This window comes from Varanus komodoensis, unplaced genomic scaffold, assembly GCF_004798865.1.
Source record: "Varanus komodoensis strain SLA01 unplaced genomic scaffold, ASM479886v1 scaffold48, whole genome shotgun sequence".
NCBI classification, from domain to species: domain Eukaryota; kingdom Metazoa; phylum Chordata; class Lepidosauria; order Squamata; family Varanidae; genus Varanus; species Varanus komodoensis.
The window spans coordinates 4,787,210-4,810,356 of record NW_025336059.1 but is presented as its reverse complement, the minus strand read 5'-3'; the positions used below and the strand labels follow the sequence as shown (position 1 = coordinate 4,810,356).

Sequence of the window (23,147 nt, the reverse complement as noted above, 5' to 3'; positions counted from 1 at the left end):
GCCTTAGTCCCCAGGTTGGAGAGAGGCTGACGCGTGCTCTTTCAAGGAGACCCGACTAGAAATAGATCTTGAAAAGGACAGCATGTAGGTTTCATCTTAACTGGATTTGAATGAGTAGCTAAGCTTAGCCAAGAGATTATTAAGGCTTAGCAATGACACCGCAACCAGAAGACAGGCAGTTCGACCTGTGTCCGTGTGGAAATTGGATCTGGAATTACTGAAACTGGGGGAACGGAGGAGCACGTTCATGAGAAGGTAGACGTTCTCGAAGCCTGAGCCAAACTTTGATCGAAACACGTAACGTTGGATTTTGAAGGCTTGGTTATATAGCTTCCGCTTCAATGGAGGGATTGTATCTCTGGCAGGCAGCAACTTAAAATAGGTGCTTTGGTTTCAGTTTTGGTTGTCTCCAAATTCAGAAGTTTCAAACAGTGATGTCAGGAGTGTTGGACTGCTAGGCCGGTTGGTCTGTGTTGGGTTTTTTTTGGGGGGGGGGTGTCTTTGGTATCTGGTCAGCTTTCCAAGAGTGGCTTCTTTGAAAAGCCAAGTCATTTTGAAGTGGTTCTCTCCCTCACATACAGCATGGGTAAGGCAATGATTCCTAAATGGAAGAGGAGCTGGGAAGAAACGGGGTGTTGGTTTTCGGAACTGACGAGCCAAGCTGGAGAGGGGCGGAGAGGAAAGAAAGCTGTGGGTTGGCCAGTTGAGAGGAATTGGAGGTTGCGGTATCTGAGTAAAGCAGTAACAGCTTGAGTCCTGCCTGATCAGGGAAGCAGAATGAGGAGCGGAGATGGTGGAAACAGTGACTTAGCCCTATGTGGTTTGAAGGCTTGCAAAATTAGGCATCCTCTGGTTCAGTACAAAACCCGGACATCTTTTTCTTTTTGGGAAATCTTCCTTGAACCTTCCCTATGTTCATCCCTCTGGCTGGCAGGATGATGTCTTGTCCCCATTTCCCAGAAGCTGGTAGATAAGTTGGTTCCGTGCAGCAGTTGGGTTCCCCATTGGCTGGAATTGGGTTTTTTCAACCCGTTGTGCTTCACTGCCCAGACCACCCTGTCCTGCTTGGCCCAAATCTCACTTTGCAAGCAGCCCGCTGTGGCTTAAAATTTTGGGGGGAGCAAGGACAGCGCACTCAGATGTCCTTTCTGATGTAGATAGTAAAATAAAGCTGCCCCGAGGCTTTAGCAAATGAGGCGGCATAGAAGTCCCCTAGATGGATGGATGGATGGATGGATGGATGGATGGATGGAAGGAAGGAAGGAAGGAAGGAAGGAAGGAAGGAAGGAAGGAAGGAAGGAAGGAAAAGAACAGCCCAGCTAAAACTGCCGTCTTCTGTTTACGGATATCCTTTGAAGATAGAGGACAGAACTGCATTTTCCCCCCTGTGCTGGACAAGGTTTTTCATTGTGACTAAAATTGCAGTAATGAATGATTCTTCAAGTGAAGCAGGTTGCATATTAGCATTGTCTTGCATGTTCTTATCCTCCCCCAATTCTGTGGGAAAGTAGGAAACTGAGAAAACATGTTGGGCACAACATCCAGGGGATTTTGACTTCAAAGCAAGTTTCTGGCTGCTGCACCTGCAAATCTGCTAGAAAGTGTGTGAGAAAAACCTTTTAAAACAGCAGACAAGAAAAGCTGTTGATTATTTCTGCTAAGGTGGCATAGGGCTTCAGGGCCACACCCAGCTTTTTGCCCTTCACCGTGACTAGCAAGGCAGGCCAAATTATGCACAATATGGGAAACGTGCAAATCGAGTAATTTACACAGACTGTAGAAATAAGCCTTACTTAGCACAGAGTTTGGGTTGCCTTGAAGCCGGATCGGTGTCTGTGGTCTAAATCCATAAGTGGCCCTAATGTTGACTCTGAATCTGCAGTCCTGTGTGTGTTTGCTTGGACTTACTTGTGAGTAAACATGTAAGTATGCTATTTCCGTTCCACTCGCCTCAATGGTTTTTATTTCTCTTTCCAGATTTTTGAGCATCTGAGAGGTGTCATCAAAGCACACCTTTAGCACGGGAAGATGAGTGAACTTGACCAGTTACGCCAAGAGGCGGAGCAACTGAAAAACCAAATTAGAGTATGTATTCGAGCCAAACATTCTTACCTATTTTAGATTGGGGCGGGGTCTTTATTCTCTTCTAAAAAGTCTGTTGGTAGAGAATTTATTTTCTTACTCTGTGTGAAAGATTTCTGGGCCATCTTGCATCTGATGCTTCTAAGCCAGCTAATGGAACAAATATATAAGGAACTGGAAATAATAATTTCAATTATAACAATAAAAAGAAGACAACATTTTAAAAGAGCAGTTAAACAGCCATTCACAGCAGCGCCTTTTTCCGCTGTCATCCCATATTTATTTCTTACACTGGCCCCTTGAAGTGCTTTTGAAAACGGCTTCCTGGGGAGGAAGGAAACCAGAAGACTTAGTAGGCTGTGATTTGCACCCTCGAGACTTCCCGCCTGAGGCATTTATTTCAGGGGACCAATGTAGTCTGCCTTCGTTGTCTGCAGGGGAGAAGGGGCTTGCAGAGGGAAGGAGTCCCTTTCTCCCATCTTAAAAGCCAGCAGCCCGAGGACGGGTTCTCTGATAACCCATCTCCCTCGGCCCTCATGGCGCCTTAGGGCACCCGGCTAAGAGCACTCCAGATCCAGCGAGAAGTCACGGCTCGCAGAAGTCTGTAGCCTTGGGCAAGCCATTGCGTCTGCTGTGCTTCCACCCGGCTTTCACCCAAGTCCCGCTTCCTTGGCGCTTCTGCTTTCTGCAGGCCTGTGCTCGTTATGGTCAGCATTTCCGGACCAAGCCTGCCGCCTTTGCCGGTTTGATCACTGCACTCCTGTGCCTGTCACATCACCTGCGGATCTTAGTTTGAGGGCTTCTCTACTCACCCCAGTTTCCTTCTCAGCCATGCATTCTTGCAGCCTCATTTCCCACCCAAGCTGTTGTTTCTTGGGACCCCTTTTCCCTCCGCTGCCCTGCGTCCTGGGCCCCTTCTCGGCCCTCCGCTGTTCATGTGTGAAGCTTTTCTCCCAGCTGGACTTGGAGTGTTCGCTTCTGTTACTGAAGCTGGCCTTGCTTTTCCCGAGTAGCTGAGTACTCCAGTCCACCACAACAACACAGCCGGTCCGTGCCAAAAGCTTTTAGCACCACAGTTGCTAAAATGATGAGAATGACTGAATCCGGACTCAGCCCACTATTTTCTGTCGAGGCATGTCATAACAGTCTTCAGCGTGAATAAGCTTGATTTCTTTCCTTCTAGTTGAAAGCTTAGACAAACAATAAAACTAGGCAGGCACTGAAATTATAGGTCCCACAAAAGAGTATTAACCTCGGAGTCACATGTGCCATTTAGCCTTTCTGACATGTTCCACGGTTCTGTATTTTAGAAGGAACGTCCGAAGGGGCAACGTCGCTTTAGATTCAATATGGCCAAGCGCATGAGGACGTTTTGCAAAGCAAGACACCTGGCAGCCGCAACAGCGAAAATAAATTCATGCATTAACCAAACAGACGTAACTGTGGCCTCCTGGAACTGCATTTCAGCTCTCTAGCCTGGTGGTAGATCAGAAAATACCAAGAGGCGCTTTTCTTCTTGAATTTGCAACCTAAGTTGCCCCAACCTAAAGTTCCAGCTCTTGACATGGTTGAGGAGAGTCGAAGGGGGCAGATGTGAAAATAAAGGCCAAGGTCCTGCAAGGTTGCTTGAACCTGTGTGTACATCTGTGTGTTTGACTTATAGATGCCTGGAGCCTATTTCTTCTTCCTGTGTTTACATTTGTACCCTGCTTTCTCCCAAAGGTTATTTATAGTTGAGGAGTTCTGTGTCAGAGTGATTTAGAGCAGAGCTTAGCATACCAGTGCGTAAAATCCTATTATGAATCGTGCTGTGTCTGTGCATGTTTTTGAGGTTAACCACACCGACTGTTGAAACAGGTGCCTGCCAGTACAGGCACAAAACATCCCCGATTCCGGGTGTCATGATCAGGGAAAGTTGGGCGAATCAGGGAAATTTGGTTTAAGAAAGCTGGGGAAATGAGCTTGTGGGCTCCCCGTGTTTGAATGCGAGCACTTGTGAGCTCCCGATGTTTTGGGGTACAGCCCCCTAGTTTCCTGTCCGTTTCCTGAAGGGCATCAGACTGAGAAGAGCCCATCCTGTCTGCTGCATAATATTGGCCACAGATTGACCATCGGTGTCTGTGGACAATTTTGTATGTATTGAAGTCTCCTTTTCCGGGCTTTTAATGAAAGGAAAAAAAGGTCAGTCAGGCCCATAACAAAAGCACAAAATGAGCGTGCGCTCTTACAAGCCTACATAACCATGTATCACCCTTACCCATTCCCGTCGCTCGCCAAATAAAACCACGTAATGTGAAATCCATCCATATAATGGCTGTCGTGGGACATCTCGCAAATTTCCTAGCCGCTGTATACATAACCGGTTGAAAAAGCGAGTATCCGTGTCTTCCTGCTTTCATTAATTCTAAACTTCTTTAAACAAAAAGAAAGGCTTTGGCTCCAGTTAAGGAGACTTTCTGTATTCCGCTCTCCTGCGTGGCTCTCTTGTTTAAAATAAGAACAAAAACTCCACTCGGCTCGAGGTGTATTGGGAAATGCTACAGCGAAGCAGCAGTTTCTGGAACTGGGAGGAGCTGTTTAGCAGTAACTGTAGGCCAGACTTGGCTAGCCATGTCCCCCTAGGTGGTGGAGGATGCCCATGGCACCCAGCTGGCATGCTTGGTGAGGCCAAGACTTGTCGTTCAACAACATCCGGGGGCAAAGGTTGTTGCAAACACAATTCACACCACCCCATGGAGCATGGGTGTTTGTGCACGGGCATCCTTTCCGGTGCACGAACGGTGTTGCTCCTCTGCTCGGTCTTGCCGAATCAGAACCACCACCTAACTGGACGTTTCTCCAGCCTTTTGTGGCCCATGCAACACCATACGCCCCTGAGAGAATCGGTGGCGCGCACAGAGCTCCTGTGTCAAACGCAGCGTGAGAGAAACTTAAAATCCCAAAGACACGGCTCTCCAAAAATATAACAAATATAACTCCTAAACTGCAGTGGCTCAGGCTATTTTTGGTATGCTTCCCACCTACTGCCAAATATATATAGCGCCATGGAATGTAGCCCTGCAGCGCTACGATGGCCTCCGACTTCTCTTTCGGGACCTCTGGCCCAGGGAGGCAGGCTTCTTCCGCCTTTGGCATTGTCTGTTTTTGGAGCCATCTCTTCCAAATCAGGGTGGCGACAGCAGCGGCGCTTCCCCCTTATTCCCAGCAGCCATTGTGGCTGTTGCGCGGCGGGCCGCCCCGTGCTCTGCAGCGTGTGCTTTTTAGATGCGATCTTTTGCCAGCTCCTTCCTGAGCAGGCTGCCTGTCCGTTCGTGTCCTCCGTCTTTCTGTCTGTAGCTCAGGGAGACGCGGGTTGGGAAGGCCCACTTCTCTGGCTCAGCTGTGACGCTGGTCCTCTCTCTGCTCTGTGCAACTTTAAAGATCGGTGCCCAGGTTCACTTGTTCTCCTCTTCTGGCCCTTTCTCCTTTTGTATCACGTCTGCTCGATTCTCAATCTGAAGCCAGGGAGTATTTATTGTATTTATTCATTTATTAAAACATTTATATGCCGCCCCATTCGCCGAAGCCTCAGGGCGGCTTACAACATAATAAAAAATTACAATAGTAACAATATAAAATATAACAATATAAAATATTTTGCTTTTAATATCTGCACAGCACTTAGGACATTTTGGGTGTTTCACGAATAATACAGAGTGATTATGGTCATGGCGTACATCAAATAAACCCGTTTAACTTTCTCTACATGATGCTTACCTGTTCGGAGGCCTGAGTGGATTTAATCTGGGGTAAAGCCAGGAAAGAAAATCCAGACCCAAAGCCACTGGCTCTGTGTGGTTTTCCCCCTAGTGCTCCATGTCATAAAAGAGGGACCTTACAGGACTGTTGTAAGGATGCACAGTGAGAATGACCAAGAATGGGATTGCTATTGGAAAATAGCCTTCCAATGACAGCTTGCTTCATCGCTTTCTACCTTTATTGTTCAAATCCTGGTGAGCACCTTGCATGGTGCCGGATCCCTTGGTCAGTTGAATCTGCTGGATTTAGACCGTCTTTAGCTCCGCTGACCTTGACTACAAAATTCCCCTGTGGCTGTGACTGGCTCCTTAAAGTAACAAGACAGCGTTTCAGGAGGCTGATTAGAGAAGCAGTATTTGTGTAAAAGTGAGCTTTGCCGCTGTTTTATCATCTCAGATTTTGCTTCTACAGATAAAGCAACTCGACAAAGTCAACCCTCCCATTTGCGGCAACTCCTTTTCTAAATTTCTGGTGGCTTCCAAAAAATGCAACTCTCAAAACATGCAACTCTCAAAAAAAGCAAAAATGCAATTCCAACTCTCTTGGGTTACTTTCAGGTGTCACTAGAAAAGGCTCTTTCTGGCTTCTTTGTTTGTCTTAGTCCTTGAAGAGTTACGGCTTGGTGTCTGATCATTCAGTGAGCATTTTGTCTCTCGTTCTCCCTTTATTTCAGGATGCCCGGAAAGCATGTGCTGATGCTACATTGGCTCAGGTAAGAGTGCACCTTTCGTCATCAAGCTAGACCGCATGTGTGTGTTTAAATACAGTAACATTAGTTGTAGAAAGACACAACTGTGACTCTATGAAGTACAGTAGCAACCTCTCACTTGAGGATTTCTGCATGATTGCCCTTTTGAATTCTTTCGACAGCAGATACTCCACTTCCATTAGAATAAAGTCTCCTTAAGCTGCCCTCATTTTAACACTGGATAAGATTCGGTCACCGTATGGGCTTTGGAAGACGCACATGGAATTCCTTCCCTTAGTTCTTAGCCTTAGTTGCTCAGTCTGTCCTCTGGATGCCTTAAACATAATTGAGGCTTACCTAACCCAATAGCCCTGTTTATTGCTAATCCAGGTTTGCAGCAAACCAGGGTTGAAGCTGGTCTCAGGGCTGGTTGACTGTAAGTCCTGGTTAGCTGGAATAGCTGTCTCTGTGGGGCAGAGAAGGACAGCCAGCATCCCGCCACCTGGGGCCCCTCCCTTTGCAATGCTGAAGGGCAGCCTTTCTCGGCCTTGCCCCTTTCAGGCATGTTGGGCCTGCAGCACCCAGAATTCCCAGCCAGTGGCCCGGTAGGGTGAGGATTCTGGGAGTTGTGGTCCAAATGCCTCTGAAAGTCACCAAGTTGGGGAAGGTGCAGAGCTGCCGCACCGAGCATTGCGCTTGTTCCTGATGGTGGAGAGAAGCGTCGTGCTTGCGCTTCCAAAAGTGCTTCCGCTGCGTCCGTTGGTCTGCCTCAGAAGGCATTGCATCCCTCAAGGAAGCTGCAGCCTGGAACCTGTGCGAGCTGGACGGAGCTGCTCTTCCCAGGACATTTTGGGGGGCTTTATAAGTTGGAGAGGGTTTGATGGCACATCACGGCAGGGGAAGGGTTTGAGAGAGGCACAGCAGGAGCAGAAATTCCCTCAGCTGCCTCCACCGATTTCCAGAAGAGGCGGGAATGCGGCTTTTGCATCCTTGCTACATCGACACAGAATGAAAATTGAGTCCTCGTATTTATTTTTCAAAAGGGGACTTGACTATAAACTTCTCTGACTTCTCAGCAACAAACTAGCCCGAGCTTATGTGGCCGTTCCCTAGGCAGTGGCGGTTTCTCGGAAGGGTGCTTGTTTGAGGCAACCAAGTCCTGCAGCTGCTCAAGGATTAAGAAAGACCTTGGCGCTTGTCTGACTCTTTTGCAGACAAGAGGGCTCTTTTCCGCAAGTCCATGATGGTGAGGGAGGGTATGTACATGCGGGGTGGGGGGGGGCGATATTTGCTTAATTATATGCATTAAAATCAAGTAGTCCAGAGAAGGGGAGTGAAAGCAAAAAGCTGAGCAGTCCTGAGTGAGCCTTTCTGTGCCCTTCTCTGGTAAGGGGGCCTGGCCCCTGCTTCTTGCAGCTACAGATAACTCAGGGCAGCTCTGCAGGCTTATCTTGGTGGTGGCAAAGCCTTTGCATATAGGTGTGTTTTTTTAAAAAAAATCCGCTCCTTGTAACAGGGCCAACTTTGGAGTGGCTCCCATCTGGGAAATGCCCTTCCCCGAGAGATCTGCCTGGCACCCTCAGCATACACATTTATTTATTTATTTTTATTTAGATGCCAAGTTAAAGCCACCTCCTTCCCAATTTTTCAGCCTCTTGCTGTCCTTCTTAATTTTACTGCTGGCTCACTAAGCTCTTCAGGGCAGAGCCGGCCGGGACATGCAGGGAATTGCAGGCCCTTCCCTGTCTAAACTTGCCTAGCATTGGGCCTTCGGTATTTTCTGCTTAAACGTTTCGGTTTGTTTGTCAGGTTTGTTCTGTTATTGTACTCTTTCAGCTGTCAGTCTGTTTTTTCCAGGGTTTTTTGCTCTTCTGAGGGCAAGTGCTAGTAGGGCAGCCCATAGAGTTGCATAAATAGCCAAGGAAGGCGCTGTTTGCTGTGGAAATGCTCACGCTAAAGAGGGAGGCAGGCTTGCTGCTTCAAAGGTCTCCTGACAGCAAATGCTTGTGCGGCAGCTGTTTACAGATGTGCCCAATTCACCTCCCATTTAGATCACAGCCAATATCGATCCAGTGGGCCGCATCCAGATGCGCACTAGAAGAACACTGCGGGGACACCTGGCTAAAATTTATGCAATGCACTGGGGGACCGATTCCAGGTGAGTGCTGCAAAAGGACCTCAGAACCGGCCCCATTGCCGACTGTCGCATTTTAGATGCCTTGAAAAAGGAGTGGGCAAGGAGAATCGCCCGAGAAAGCCCCCCTATATTTTGCTCCTACTCGAAATACTGTGGTCTTTCTTCGAATGCGTTTCTTTGGTCATCAGCCGTTTGTGGTTTATACTGCTCTAAATGGCACTTTGCAGAGGAACACAGAGAAAAGACAGGTCCGTGCCTGAAGGAGTTAGTCAACAAAATCGTACAGGGGAAAGAAAGAGTAAGAGAAAGCATTTAGCAGAAGGAAGAAGCGGTGGCATGTATTAACAGGGCGAAATCATTCGCAGTTGGGCACAACCCTTCTGTCTGTGGTGCGAGAGAAAGAGGCAAGCCTTTCCCTCTCTCTGCTCACACTGCTGAAGTATCACCTTGGTGTCCGTTCATCTCTGGTCGATTCATGGGGTGCTGCTTCTCAGCTGGGCCATGGAAACATGGCAGCTGCTGCTATTCCACTTTCCTGCATGGCTGCTCAGAGGGGGAAGGTTTGTCCCCCCCTCCGTTGTGCAAAGGTACGAGCGCAGTCGCAATTCGTGGGAAGTTTCATAATCCTGGCCATTTGCTCTAGAACTGAGGGAGCTGAACAACAGTGCCAGATAATATTTCTGTTAATGGCAGAATGGACCTCCATTTCCAGAAATACCATTGCCCCTTTCTTTCTTGTGGTAGGAGCGCCAAAAAAAAAAAAAAAAAAGCATTTGCGGTATTGGAGGGTTTCTAGAGAGCTCTAAAGATAGAATAGGCCTTGTGGCTGTCTTAAACTCAGTATCAAATGCTTTTTCTGAACCCTCGGTGTGTTTAACTATTCGGAGACACAGAGTTCAGCATGAATGAGCTGGTCATCGGCTTCCATCATGCAGGTCCTTATAATTTTGTAATTACACAAATATTTGGCTTTGTTTCCTTATCTCTCTCTCTTTAAAATTGTGGCTTTGTTTGCTCAAGGCAAACAGTGACTGACTCAGCAGAAGCTGTTGGAAGGTGACTTTTTAATCTAATGAAAGTGATCTTACTAATTCACTTGAGCTTATTTATACACGTTAAATGATCTCTGCTACCTTTAAGCATCTTACAGAAGCCTCGATCTTTAGAACCTCAAGAATAGAGAAGTTCACCACCTATGTCCAGTTGAATTGTGTGTTAACTTGTGTTACGGAAAGTGTTCGCTGAACTGGTTAAGATCTAGTGCCAGAAGAGCAAAGTTTCAGCGGTGTGCCTACCACCCTCAGGTTCTGAATCCTGGTCTGTGTGGAAGCTATCAGTCTTAATTCTCAGTTTGGGTATTTCAGGAAGTCGCTGCTAATTGGAGTACCCGAGTTTGCTTATGCAAAGGAAGAGCAAAGCAGCGACAGGAAAGGGCTGTATGCAGGATTGGTTCATCCAGATGTGGCCAGTGAGAACCAGTTCAATACACTGATTAGTGGGAGAGCTTGGTCATCTTAGCTGATCTCTGGATGAGCTCGCCCGGCATTCCGGGCAGCTTGTACCGCCTGGGTTTCCCCGTACGGAAAAAGGGCTTTTGAGAAGAGAGGCGGGCTGCAAGCGAACACTTGGTCTCTTGCCCACGGTACGCTTTGCTCACCTTTTATCTTGTGTTTTTCACGCCCCCCCCCCCAGGCTTCTCGTTAGTGCCTCACAGGATGGCAAGCTGATCATTTGGGACAGCTACACCACAAACAAGGTGAGCGCAATTATTATTATTATTATTATTATTATTATTATTATTATTATTATTAACATTTCTATGCCGCCCCTTGCCGAAACCTCGGGGCGGCTTACAACACGATAAAATACATTGAAATACAATAGCACCTAATAAATTACCGTTAAATACAAAAATACAAAAAATACATTGATTTACAACTATAAGATTAAAATTATCAGTATAAATTAAGTAAATAAAAATATAGGAGGAGAAAGAGAAGGAAGAAGAAGTTGCCCTGGCCAGAACATATGTTTTAACAATTAAAATGATGTTTAAATAAAAAGGTCTTTACCTGGCGCCGAAAAACCAGTAACGACGGCACCAGGCGGACCTCTTTGGGGAGTGAATTCCATAGGTTGGGCGCCACCGCAGAGAAAGCCCTCCTCCGAGTACTTACTCTCCTAATTTCTTTCATGGAGGGTTCCCGGAGAAGGGACTCTCCCATAGATCTCAAAGGGCGGTCGGGCATATACGGACGTAAGCGCTCGTTCAGGTAGCCAGGACCCAAGCCGTTTAATTAACAGAGTTTTAGCACGACTTGGCTACAAGAGGGGAACTGAGCCAAAGGAAGGAGGCTTAACACACCAGCCCGTCAAGCACTTGCACTTCAAACAATTACACATGAGCCCTTCAAACAGTTTCACTTTTGTTTTCTGACAAGGCGGCTCATACGGGAAGGGAAATGCGGACTGGTTCCATTTTTGGTGCTGGTGTGGAAGGAAGAGGCAGGCCTGAACGGCCAGCCATTGTTCGTAGGCCCCCTGCTGTGTGCGGCAAAGCGGAGAAGTGCCAGATTGGCGTTGCTCCACGGAGGTGCCCTGGCGGCCTGGGTGTGGGTGCGTGTGCGCATCCGTGCCGATTAGAACAGGTTTGCTCAGCACACGGAAACGTTCAGCTTCCACGTGGTTCCTGCATGAGAGGCATTGCTGGGTGAGAAACCGGGAGCTGCAGATTCAGACGGGGCGTCCCTGGTAGCCAGAACCGGTTTGCTCATGTGGGGAGGCAAGCAAAGTCCCCCCAGAAACATTTCCCTGCTGCTTCGCTCTCGGCCCCTGGAGAGTCTGGGGAAACACCAAACAGTCAGGCCCTCCCGTTTGCTTGCAAGTTTTACGGGGGAAATGCTCACAGTCTTCCTTCCCGCTCGCCCTCTTCTTTTTCCCGCTTCACCTTCTCCAAGCCCCGCAGCCAAGTTCGATCCTTGCCTGCCCTTCTTTCCAGCAAGTTTTGTCCCTCCCTGACGCCACCCGTACTTTGGCACGCTGCATTTAATTAATCCGGACTAACTAATCCAGCTCAGCTCGCCCCGTGCTTGTGTTGAAAGAGAAGGTGAAAAATCCATTCTTTCACTGTGATGAGGAGGCTGGTAGGGGATAGAGGGCCTTCAAGAGAAAAGTGCACAGCCTTCCAGCTTCACTGAAGAGGAAGGGGGTGAACGTCTGCATCCCCAAACCGTTCCTTTGCTTTGGGCATCCACACACAGCCCAGTTTGTGAAACCAAATGACACTGGGGCCATCGCTGTTCCATCCAAGGTCACCTCCACTGCACACAAACATGCCTTCCATTCCCCCAAGATCAAACCTCTCAAGCTGAGAAACCACTTTATTGGGGGGAATCCTCAAAAAATAGCTGATTGCTCGACTGTTCTCAAATCACGGGCAGTTGTTCTGTGTTTTTCGCATTCCCTTGTGTACCCCCCTCCACCCTGTGAGGGTTGGGAGACCTTTGTCCGTCGAGTGTTTTCATCGGACATAAGGAATTGGAAGACAGTGCTGTGATCACCAGAATGTAGCATCAGATCCATATGTTCGTGCGTCCCTGGCTGGATCGCACATACAGAGTCCCAGCTAAAAATACCTCCAGCGGCACGGCGACTGTAGCTCAGCTGCCTTGCCCTTGCGCTGAAGGTGAGGATGGTCCTGGAAGAGAAGGTGGAAGCAGAACGATGCAGGATGAGCAACCAAGTGGAGGCATTTTATGTCCCGCCAACTTGCAGGCGAACGCTTTGGTGAGCAAGGGTGCCGCCCTAGGCAGGAAAGGCGTCCTGCAGTTCCCGGGCCGGTTGGAATATGCTGGGAGCTGTGCGCGAGGTTTCTGTCTGAAACAGTCGTAATATTTCCTCACGGGTGATATTGATTCCATTGCATTTATAGCCCACCTTTTGTTCCTCTTGCGAGGAGGCCAAGACAGCTTGCACAGCTCCCATTTTTATTCTTCTAAACAGACTGGGTGAGGCAGAGAGTGAGTCTCCGGGCCAAAGGCACACGGTGAACGTCTTGGCCGAGTGGGGACTCGAACCCGAATCTCCCAGGTTTCCTGTCCAAGCTCTCTAACACCATGCGGCACTGGCTCTCCACTGCATAAGATGGTCTCCTGGATCTTTATAGTTTAGCCATGGGGCATCCCGTTTAGCTCAGTGCCAGGTTTTTCCATCCTTCTAAATCAAGGAAATGTAAGAGCTGTTTTAAAAAAGGTGCAGGATTGTTCCATTCAGAATCTCAGGGGACTCCTTAGAAGCACAGGGTGCGGCCTGCTTTACGGGGCCATCTGGCTCCAGGTCGTCAGCGCTGACCGCAGCAACGGTTCTCCAGGGGTTTAAGCAAGAATCTTTCTAGCACTGCCCGGAGGTGCTCAGGTGGGATCTGGGGCCTCCCGGCTGTAAAGGAGGCAGGAGGGGGACTGAGCTCGCTGGATGGCGACTTGCCAAATGCCCCTTGGGGCCCCATCCAGGTGGAGCATTCGTAACCTTGCAACTTAAAGGGCTCACAGGCATCCTTCGGAGGGTGGGGAGGAAGCAAGGGCAAAGGTCTCATCTCCCTGCTCTCAGCCTGACCACCGATTTGGGCCAGCTAGTCAAGGCACCTGAGAGCTCGAGGGAAGGAGAAGGAAAGACGGAATTCCTGCCACTTCCCCGCCCTGGGACACCCCCAAACCCTGCCCCCTCAGAAAGGCAGGCAGAGCAGTTCTTCCTGCAGAAGTGCTGGAGAAATCCCAGCTTCCTGGACTTGTTTTTTTTAATAAAAAGGGATGCTGGCCGGGAGCAGCAATTCTTGCATCGAGCACTGACTCCAAAGCTACCTTCAAGCTCTGCTTGCAGTCATTGGGGGAACCCAGAGCTTAAACTGGGGGTGGGCTCCCCACTCTCAGCTTCTGTCCCAAAGCCAGTTTTCCGTTTAGAACAGTGGGAGGGTTTTCCCCGCAGCGCATGCAAGAGGAGTTGTCGCAAATACCGGGATGATGAATGTGAGGGGAAATTGCATAAAATTGTACCCTGAGAACTGCAGAAATGAGTCATCGCCAGAAGTGCTGGCGCAAGACGTCGGGGTAGCGGAGCTGGAATATTCAAGCGGGTCCCAGTCCATCTGCTGTGCGTCATGCAGACACAACATGTTGCGGCACTCCTGTTCTGTTCCAGCGGGGTTTCTGCAGGAGAATTTCCTGGGGGGGTTCTCCTAATGTCTGTCACGAGGCGGTTCTCCGCTTCGCCTCGCTTGGCCTGCCGAGCAAGCGGACGATCCCCGCGGCCGCGGAACCTGCCCGACGGGCGGCTGACCGTCCTCTTGCTCGCTCCAGGTCCACGCCATTCCCCTGAGATCCTCCTGGGTCATGACCTGCGCATACGCCCCATCTGGAAACTACGTGGCTTGCGGTGGCCTCGATAACATCTGCTCCATTTACAACCTGAAAACACGCGAAGGCAACGTCCGCGTGAGCCGCGAGCTGGCCGGCCACACAGGTGAGAAGCGCTGGCTTCCGCGCGAGGCGCGTTTCAGCCGCCTGCTTGCCCGGCCCCTGCGCCTTCCCCGGCCTCCCCTGAACAATCTGTCTTCCTCTTGCTTGTGTGGTGACATTTCCTGACAATCAATGTGCACAGGTATTCATGTGGCGAGCAGCAAGCACAGGTGCCGTGCCCACTGCAGAACTGACGCGGGGTAGGTGGGGAAAACGGGAGCTCCTTTGGTTTGGCGGGGGGGGGGTGATTTTATTTCATTTATTTATTTATTAAGAGCTTTTCTATCCCATCCCCTACAGAACATCCCGGGACAGCTAACAATAGCCACTCACTGAGTGATTGCTACTCCGTTTACTCTGGAGAGGTACCCTGTAGCTAGAGAGTGCATTTCAGAGAGATGTGCTGTTTGACAGCCAGACCTGGTGCTTGTACCACCTGGGCTTGCTCTCTGAAGCTGTCAGTTCTCTCAGATCAGTTCTCCCATGCAGCATCCACAGAATACCTCCTCTGGCCAGCTCGCTGAGAGGCCAGTCAGCCGCTGGTTTGGCAAGGTGTTGCATTTAAGGGTCCCGTGCCACAGTCTTGCGGAAACATCACGAAGGAGTCACGTTTGGAAGTCTTTCTAAAGCCGTCCCAGAACATGCAAGCCTTGCGGCAGCGACAGATTCCCTCCGTGTGCTGACGTGTCACTCGCCGTCTTGCAGATCAGAATTTTCCCCAGCCTAGCGACACCCGTTCCTCTCTGTGGCTCGGGGGTCTTTTGTGTTAGATGCTGTGGACAAATATAGTCATGCCCTGTTTTGAAAACAGTTACATCGCCATTAGAAGTATTAATGGATTCCTTTGGCATCATAAATCTCTATGCCTCACTTCCCTAAGTGGAGGCAGTGGTCCTTTGGAAGAAGCAAACATTGCCAAAATCAACACTGCGCAAATGGATTTTTAAATTTTTTTTGTAGTGAACATGACGGCACGATCTCGAGCATTTTCTTGATTTCCAATGTCATGACCTAGTTGTTGGGGGTTCTTTTAATAGATGTGAAAGTCCAGTGTAGCTTTTCTGAGTTTTTAGGCCTAGAATACATATTTCACTTAGTTCAAAGTCCCTAACTTGAATAGAAATTATTTGGTTTATGGCTGCTCTAAGAAAGATAAAGTCAGCACAGGCTCAGGCCTTATTTATAACATTCAGTTGCTTGCATGTCAGTTTTTATCAGTTCTCCCTTGAGAATCCTGGGAACTGTAGTTTGATAAGCAGGCGGATCTCTTGGAGATCCCTACCTCTAACTGAACTGCGAGCCACAGGATTCCCCGGGAGCAGGAACAGTTGCTAAATTTCTTTGGAGAATAGGCATGCACTCGCCGGGCAGCCAGACTGCGGTCGCCTTCACCCAGATGGTTCAGGGAACCTCTGCTTAGGAAGCTCTCAAATTACCGTGAGCTGCAAGGAATGAGGCAGGTTCAGAAAACGGGGGTTTTTCTCAGCTTCTCATTTTGGATGGGGGAAGGAAAGCTGCCCTTCCACTGAACTGCACCTCCCCTTGCAAAGCTGAGCCATCGCATGCCGCGTTTGCAATTCTGCGGGAGGTGTGTTGGCCCTTCTCACGACGGGTTTCAGGGGCTGCGGGTGGAGGACGTCGTCAGCCCGCTCTTCGGGATCAATGTCGTGATCGTTCGCTGGGCCACGTCACCCGAAGGGAGCTGAGATGCTTGGGGCCCTGCAGGCCGCTCACTCCTCTGCCCAGGTGTTGAAGAGAAGGTGGCAGCGAGTAACAGAAGCATCGCTGAATCGCATTTTGCTCTCTCTGTCCTCTTCACACCCCAGGCTACTTGTCGTGTTGCCGTTTTGTGGACGATAATCAAATTGTGACCAGCTCCGGAGATACCACCTGGTAAGTCCTCGGGCGCTGGCCCTTGTTCTCGCGTGCTGCGAGAGAATTGGTCTGTGCTGGATGGGGCCGCCTGTGCCTTCCTGGTTGTTGAGAGCAGGTATCAGAGACCCTGCAGCACCTGAGGGCTGGTCTGAGAGTAAAGTGGAACGAGAGAGCCGACTCGGTCGTGTTGCACTTCGGGTTACTTAGCAAGAGGAGGCACACTTGGGATGGCAGAAGTGAGCCCAGGGGAAGGTTGCCTCTCAAGCCAGGCGCTGCACTGCTAGTTGTCTGCTTACAGGGAGAACTCGTGATATGTTTCCATGCACACAGCTCTTCTCTGGGTACTCCTAAGGGCAGGAACAAAGGAGTCCAGTCGTTATTCAGGGAACATAGACATCGAGCACCTCGGAATCACATCTGATCCTAGAAGTTTTCAAAAAAATCAAGTTTTAAGGCCGGCCCACCAGGCTGAGAGCAAGAAAGCTAAACTTCTTCCTGGGGTGCCGGTCCGTTGATCTTTATGTGTGAGTGTGACCGCTAAAAAGAAGACTGCTGCTGTTTGGAGGGCTTGCGTAAGGAGCAAAAGTAACACTGTGTCTTGCAGCTTTTGAAATGCTAGCAGCTGTGTCCGGGCAGAAGCCTTTGTGGGCTTACTCGGAGGCAGGAAGAGCTCCTCCTGCCACCGACTCCTGCACGTTCCTTTTGAACCCGTCTCTCTTCCAGCGCCCTCTGGGACATCGAAACGGGCCAGCAAACGACCACGTTTACCGGCCACACCGGCGACGTCATGAGCCTGTCCCTTGCTCCGGATTCCAAGTGTTTTGTTTCTGGTGCCTGCGATGCCTCTGCGAAGCTGTGGGATGTCCGAGAAGGGATGTGCCGGCAGACCTTCACCGGCCACGAGTCCGACATCAATGCCATCTGCGTACGTACAAACGTTGCGGGCAGACGGGGTTTTAAGAGGGGCGCGCACACACGCGCGCCTGAAATGCCATGCAGTTATTACGGAGACTTCCTGGATGGACAGGGAGGTACTTTTTGGGCTGCTGTTGAAGCCTGGCTGACCTCCCTCGTCCGTTTCTGTTTCCCTTAAGTTCTTCCCGAACGGCAACGCGTTTGCCACCGGATCCGACGATGCCACGTGCCGGCTGTTTGACCTCCGGGCTGACCAGGAGCTGATGGTGTATTCCCATGACAATATAATTTGTGGCATCACCTCTGTAGCGTTCTCCAAGAGCGGGCGTCTTCTTCTAGCTGGCTATGATGACTTCAACTGTAATGTTTGGGACACGCTCAAAGCTGACAGAGCAGGTAAGCGTTTGGCATGTTTTTGGCGAAAAAGCGGGACGGGGGGAAAAAGCAAAGGAGGTTCCCAGATGCAGCGGCAGGGGGGTGGGAAGACGGCCTGGGCAATCGGCACACACTGGTGGTAATGACTTTGGTTGAACATTTGGGGAAGGCCTTCCTTTAACCTGCTCTTCGCACCTAAAGATAGCGTTTAGGTGGTGCAGGTTTACCAGCATGGGCTTCAAGCTGAATAATCTGTTCATAAATATTTTGGTAAATATTTTGTGTGGCAGGAGAAGGCCAAAAAAGAAATAAGCTTGCCCCCAAGTAGGGGGTTGAGGGCACATCTTCGGGCCTAGAAGCGGAAGTGGCACAAAAGCTCTCTGCACCCAGCGCATTTCTAAACTCTTCCCTGCACTCATGAGGACTAGAAACACGCTTCTTGAAAATCAGAACTCCAGTATCTTGTAGCGTGCCATTGTGTGACCGTGATGCAGACTTCCCACCCTTGCAGGGTGGCCTTTGCTTCTCGGCCACACCATTCTGGATGGACTTGGTCACAGTCCTTTTATTCTATAATGTTTTGTGAGCATGTATCTTCTTGCCTGGTTGCTAGTAAACTGGATATGACCCCCCCCCCCCGCCCTGGAAATCTTAGCAAATGGCACCTGTTTGATATTCATGTGATGGTATTTCCTCAGGATGAGTCAGGTAAAGAGTTGGCAGTTACACTGTGCAGAAAAACACGGAGCTACTTAGATTCCCTCTGGGAATTCCCGTGGTGTGATGGGAAGATGGTGGCAGCAGCCAACTCACTGATTTTATGATCTGAACTCTGCTCAGCAAAACCTTCCTTCCCCGAATCGCGTTTATTGTGGGTGCTCCCCCTTGAAGAAGCTAAAAATACCTCCCAGCTCCTTCGCTCTTAGCTTGCTCGATTTGACGCCTTTCTTTGCCAGAATTTAGAAGTGGGCCGAGGGGGAAGCCTTTGTGCACGAGCCCCACGGAGCAGGCTCCCCCAGCCAAGGTGCCGCTCAGTGTCTGTCTCGATGCGCCTCTTCCGGTTTATTGTGCCTCCAGCGATCGCAGCCAGGCTGAGCCTGCGATCAAGAGAGGAGAAATGGGGCTCTTTCAAGCCGTCGGTGCCCAGGTGTGGCTTGGCTAAAAGCCACACGTTCTGAGCCGCTGGCTGACTGTGCCAAGCCTGGCGAGAGGGAAGCGAAAGGCGGGTGGCGTCGGAGGGAGATCTGCCGGCGTGCCACAGCCTTGCTTCTTCGCGCTCTCGGGTGGCTTCTTCGCTTTAGGATATCCGGAGAGGATGCGCTTTCCCTCCCTCCGCCTTGAACTCGAAGCTCCCTGGGGTGGAGCGGCAGCGGCAGTCGCTGGACTTTGCCTTCGGTGTGGCAGCGTAATTATCCTGGGGCGTGCTTGGCTTTTCGCGCTTCCAAGCCCCAGCTGGACTTCAGAACGTCCCAGCTCGAAGTGCTGGCGCTGCTGGCTCAGGCCCGGCCCTTCCTTCTCGCTTCTCCTCTCCAGTGGACTTTCGAGATGGGCGCCCTGGTGGCTGCACCGCGCATATTTCCCCCAGAAAGTCCTTCTGGACGCTTCCTGAAACGGCGGCCAGACTAGAAGGACCGGCTGTGCAGGCCCCACTCGGGATCGCTGGCCATGGCGAGACGCTCCAGCCAGGCGTGGAGCTGTCCTCACGGAAGGGGTTCGCAGGTCAAGGGGCGCCGCTTGGCCCAGAGCCGTCCCTGGGGTCTCGGGTGGCAGCGTGGCGAGGAGCGCTCGCCTTCCGCTCCGGCTGATCCCCCAGCTGCGTCCTTACCCACATGAGCGCTGCCTCGCAATGGGGACACACTCTCTGGTGACTTCCCGGTTGGATTGCTGTAATGCCCTCTACGTGGGGCTGCCCTTGAAGACGGTCTGGACGCTTCAGTTGGTTCAGAACAGAGCTGCCAGGATGTTCATGGGGACCGGCTGGTACTCTCATATCACGCCGGTCCTCTCTCCGGCTGCCAGTTGAAGTCCGGGCCCAATTCAAGGTGCCGACGAAGACCCACAAAGCCCGAAATGGCTTGGGTCTGCGTTACCTGAAGGAGCGCCTTCTTCCCACACTGCACCGTGGCCAAGCCGTGGCGAGCCATCCCACCCGGTCTGCCCCTTCGCTTCCCCCCACCTGGGCCGTGGCCGAGTGCAGTCGTTGCGCTGGAATGAGCCCACCGAGGTCCCGGGTGTGGAAGCGCCCCCCTCAGTGAGGAACAGCTCTCGCCTGCCATGGGACGAGCTTCCCCAGGGCTCTCCCTTGCGCCCCGAATAGCTTCCAGACGTGGCAGGGCAGTTCTTAGGGGCCTCTCGGTCAGAAAGCCTCTCTCATCTGGAGCAGGTGCTGCTGGAAACGGGGGTTTGAGCACACACGGTCCAGTGAGAGCCACTGTCTCCCAGATGCTCTGCACTGGGAGAGCTGCCACCCGACGCGGGGACCCGGAAGCGCCCCGCTTTTCACCTCTCTCCCTCTCTCTCCCCCCCCCCTCCAGGTGTCCTCGCGGGCCACGACAACCGTGTCAGTTGCTTAGGAGTAACTGATGACGGCATGGCCGTGGCCACAGGATCGTGGGACAGCTTCCTCAAGATCTGGAACTAAAGTCTGTAGGTACCGTGACACCGCGGGCGGGCGGGCGGGCAAGGGAAACGCACATGTAAGCCGGGAGGGTCGTGTTGCCGGTTCCAGACCTCGCCTTTCGCTTCGGCACCTCCAGGTGCCTTTCCCCCGCGCACGAAACAGCCCCAGCCCCCCACGGCACGGCTCCTCCGCCGCCTCGACTTATTTCGGCCGCACTCGCATGGGGCGGCCGCACGCAAACCCCGTTCCAGTGGGGGAATCCCGTAGGGCATCCTTGATCTCAGTCCCTTGAAGGAGCTGGGGGAACGCGGCCACATGCCGTGTCGATGCCTGAGCCGGTTCCGAGCAGCCGTATCTTGCAGACAGCCTCTGACAGGGTGTAAAGAGAGAGGGTGTTCGGCGGGGCAGGCGGGCACGCTCAGCAGCTGGGGGTGACCGTGATACCCTCAAGGCTTAACGAAACTTTTTGTATGTGTCCCATGCCAGAATAGCGGTGGACTCCACACTGACTGGAAGACTTTTCCAACGTTGAAAGTTTAAAATAATGTATCCAATCCAACTGTACTAACTCGGACACCCCTTCACCTCTCCCCCAGTTGCTACCCAGCCACCCAAAGGCAAGACCTCTCACATCTCCCGTTGCTGAAATGAAGAGCACAATTCTCTCTAAAAGAAGAAATTCTGTGGTTATATACAAAATAGCAAAAGAAGTAAAATTGTGCATTCCTTTTGGGACCACTTTTTGTCTAGAAAGCTAAAGAAAAACACTTGAGTAAGCATGTCCAGACAAAAAAAGAGGAAAAATACATTGTGAAGCAGACAACTTTTAACTTTCACTGTAGTTTAAAAATTGCGAACCATTGATCTGGTTTTCTGACTCTGAGTTGGGGTGGGAGGGCATTGTTTTAATCTCACTTTCAAACTTTGAAGTCGTGTTTGTAGCGGGGTTGTTATCTACTTTTCGTCCATACTTCCATTTCCTTTCCTCTTTTTTTTTTTTTTTAAATGCAGTTTGCTTTTACAGTCCATTGTTGAGCCAAGACAAGGGAGTCCAAGCCCAGATGCTTCTGGGATTGTTAATGCTGTAAATTTAGTCCCTGAATTCTTTTTTTATTTCTGTCTTTAGTGTCACAAATTGTTGCACAAATATTGCATATATAGGGATAATGTTAAGAAGTAAGATAACCAAGCACACGCTGTACATGGCATTGAATGTTCGTTTAAAAAAAAATATTTCACCTTTTATGGGTAACAACATGCAGACTAGGTTTTTTCCACCCCACCTCACCTATCATGGCTCCGTTTTATTTCATTTCGTTTCATTTTTATTTAGGCATAGTTTGACTTTCTGATGCCTCACTGGAGGGCAGTCTGTAGCCGAACCTACCCCATAATCTCAACAAACAAGATTCTTTGGTTTTGGGGGGCGGGACAGGGGAAGAGTTGGAAAGAGCTTGGCTATTACATCAATTCTTTGTGTATGAAACAATGTACAAATCAATGTTTTTGAAAATAATGATCTTAAACAAGAAGAACGGAAAGAAGAAAATGTTTTGGTTTGCCATATTTGGTTGGATTACTCTTTAGAATCGCATGCTGTAGAAATGCTTGAGTGCATATGAGACTAATGCGTCCTTATGTGTTTTCTCTCAAGAAATAACCTGTTCATTTTCTAAAAAAGAAAAAGAGAAAAAAGTCATAACCATTGCTGATCTCATGTATCGCTACTACTCTGAGCATACGGAAAGCCTATGGAGGATGAAAATTACCAAGCCATGCGCATTTTGGAGTGGTGCGATAGCACTCTTCTCAATTTAAAGGAAAGAGAGAAAGAAAGCACCCGGTTAAACAATTGCTGTAGTTAAGATTCTGGGGTGGAGAAGGGAGGAAAAGGGCCGAAATTCCCAGTTGCCAGTTGGCTTATCAGATCAGGATTTCTCCCCCTAACAAAGCTGCCTTTCCTGGCTTTGTGTTCTGAAAGTGAAAGGGGGGGGGGGAAGCCCTCAAGAGCATTTGGACAGCAAATTGCTTCGTCAAACTTCAATTCTCCCTTTCGCTGCACCAGAATTCCCCCCCCCCCCCTTCGCTGCAGCAGTGGCTTTTATCCATGTTGGGTTTCTTCCCTCTCTCTGCAAACATCCTGTACAAAATGTGCTGTAATCGTGCGTTTTCAGGCCTGGATTTGGCATTTCAAATTTTTAAAGACCTTCCCCACCCACCCCGCTCATGGATCCTGTAGAGCTTTTTCCACACCCTTGTATCGTTCACCTTTTGTATTTAATTTTAAAGTCAGTGTACTTCAAGAAAGCTGGATGCCAGATAGATACTATATTAAAATGTACTGTTATTTAAGATGTAATAAAGCAGTTTGACATGAGCTGTCTCGGGCCGCTTGGTTTCCCAGCTTGAAGTTGGCGTGATCTTTACTCGTGTGAGCGAGTGTTTCCCAGCACGGGGGTCACTTGGTTTTTTTTTCCCTTCTCTTTCCACCTGCAAGAAGTTTAATTCAAGCAGGGAGAAAGTCGGGTACAAAACCTCAACTAGCGTGTTGGATCAACTCTGCGGTACTTCCAGAAGGCTCGGATTTGCTGCCACGGTGGAGAAGGGGGCATTACGTGCTTGTGTCCTTGGAACAGGGGTACTTTTCCAAATCAAGGTACCCCAGTAGCTGCGCAGGCACGGATGTCCCCAGGAGGAATATTCTGTTGTGAGTGGTCTCTGTTGCATCGGAAAGTAGGTTGTGATGGCTTACTCAGATGGGCCATCAAGATGCGCTGGTTTTACCAAAGATGCCTCCCGACGGAGGTGAAACCTGCCCAAATGGGGGTGTGGATACGGAACAAGGCTACTGCTGGACTCCACGGGGAGGTGTGGCTGTTGAGTTGTCTTTAGGACAAAGGGGGTGCCGCTGCCCCACGAGAATCCGGGAAGGCAAAGGGCTGGCGTTGTGTTGCAGGTTTTCGTCCAGCCCAGCGGTGCTCTTGCAACGGAAGCTCGGCTCAACCTCGGGGCCGACCCCACCTGAAACCCCGCAGAGCAGAAGCCTGGCCTTAGTGCTCTGCTTTCACACGGGTGGTTGAGCCGTGGGCCTCCAGCTGCGGTCGGACCATGATTCCCCCCGTCCCTGCATCTTGGCCACGCTGGCTA

At 50.3% G+C, this 23,147-nt stretch overlaps 1 protein-coding gene across 6 annotated transcripts; it reads left to right on the top strand.

The window, feature by feature from the left end:
* Nucleotides 1–1,474: 1,474 nt before the first annotated feature.
* Nucleotides 1,475–22,377, top strand: GNB1 (G protein subunit beta 1). Of its 6 annotated transcripts, none has more exons than XM_044445277.1 (10): nt 1,475–2,085; nt 6,554–6,592; nt 8,620–8,726; nt 10,398–10,461; nt 14,057–14,219; nt 16,042–16,108; nt 16,814–17,015; nt 17,185–17,401; nt 19,915–20,030; nt 20,597–20,627. In XM_044445277.1, exons 1-9 carry the CDS (start codon nt 2,029–2,031, stop codon nt 20,019–20,021), a joined length of 1,023 nt encoding a protein of 340 aa, XP_044301212.1. In that variant the 5' UTR covers nt 1,475–2,028; the 3' UTR covers nt 20,022–20,030; nt 20,597–20,627. The 6 variants fall into 6 exon arrangements, with proteins under 6 accessions (XP_044301212.1, XP_044301211.1, XP_044301208.1 ...); XM_044445276.1 differs by having other exon boundaries at nt 1,476–2,085; nt 19,915–20,026; nt 20,597–22,377; XM_044445273.1 differs by having other exon boundaries at nt 1,476–2,085; nt 19,915–20,026; nt 20,492–22,377.
* Nucleotides 22,378–23,147: the final 770 nt, after the last annotated feature.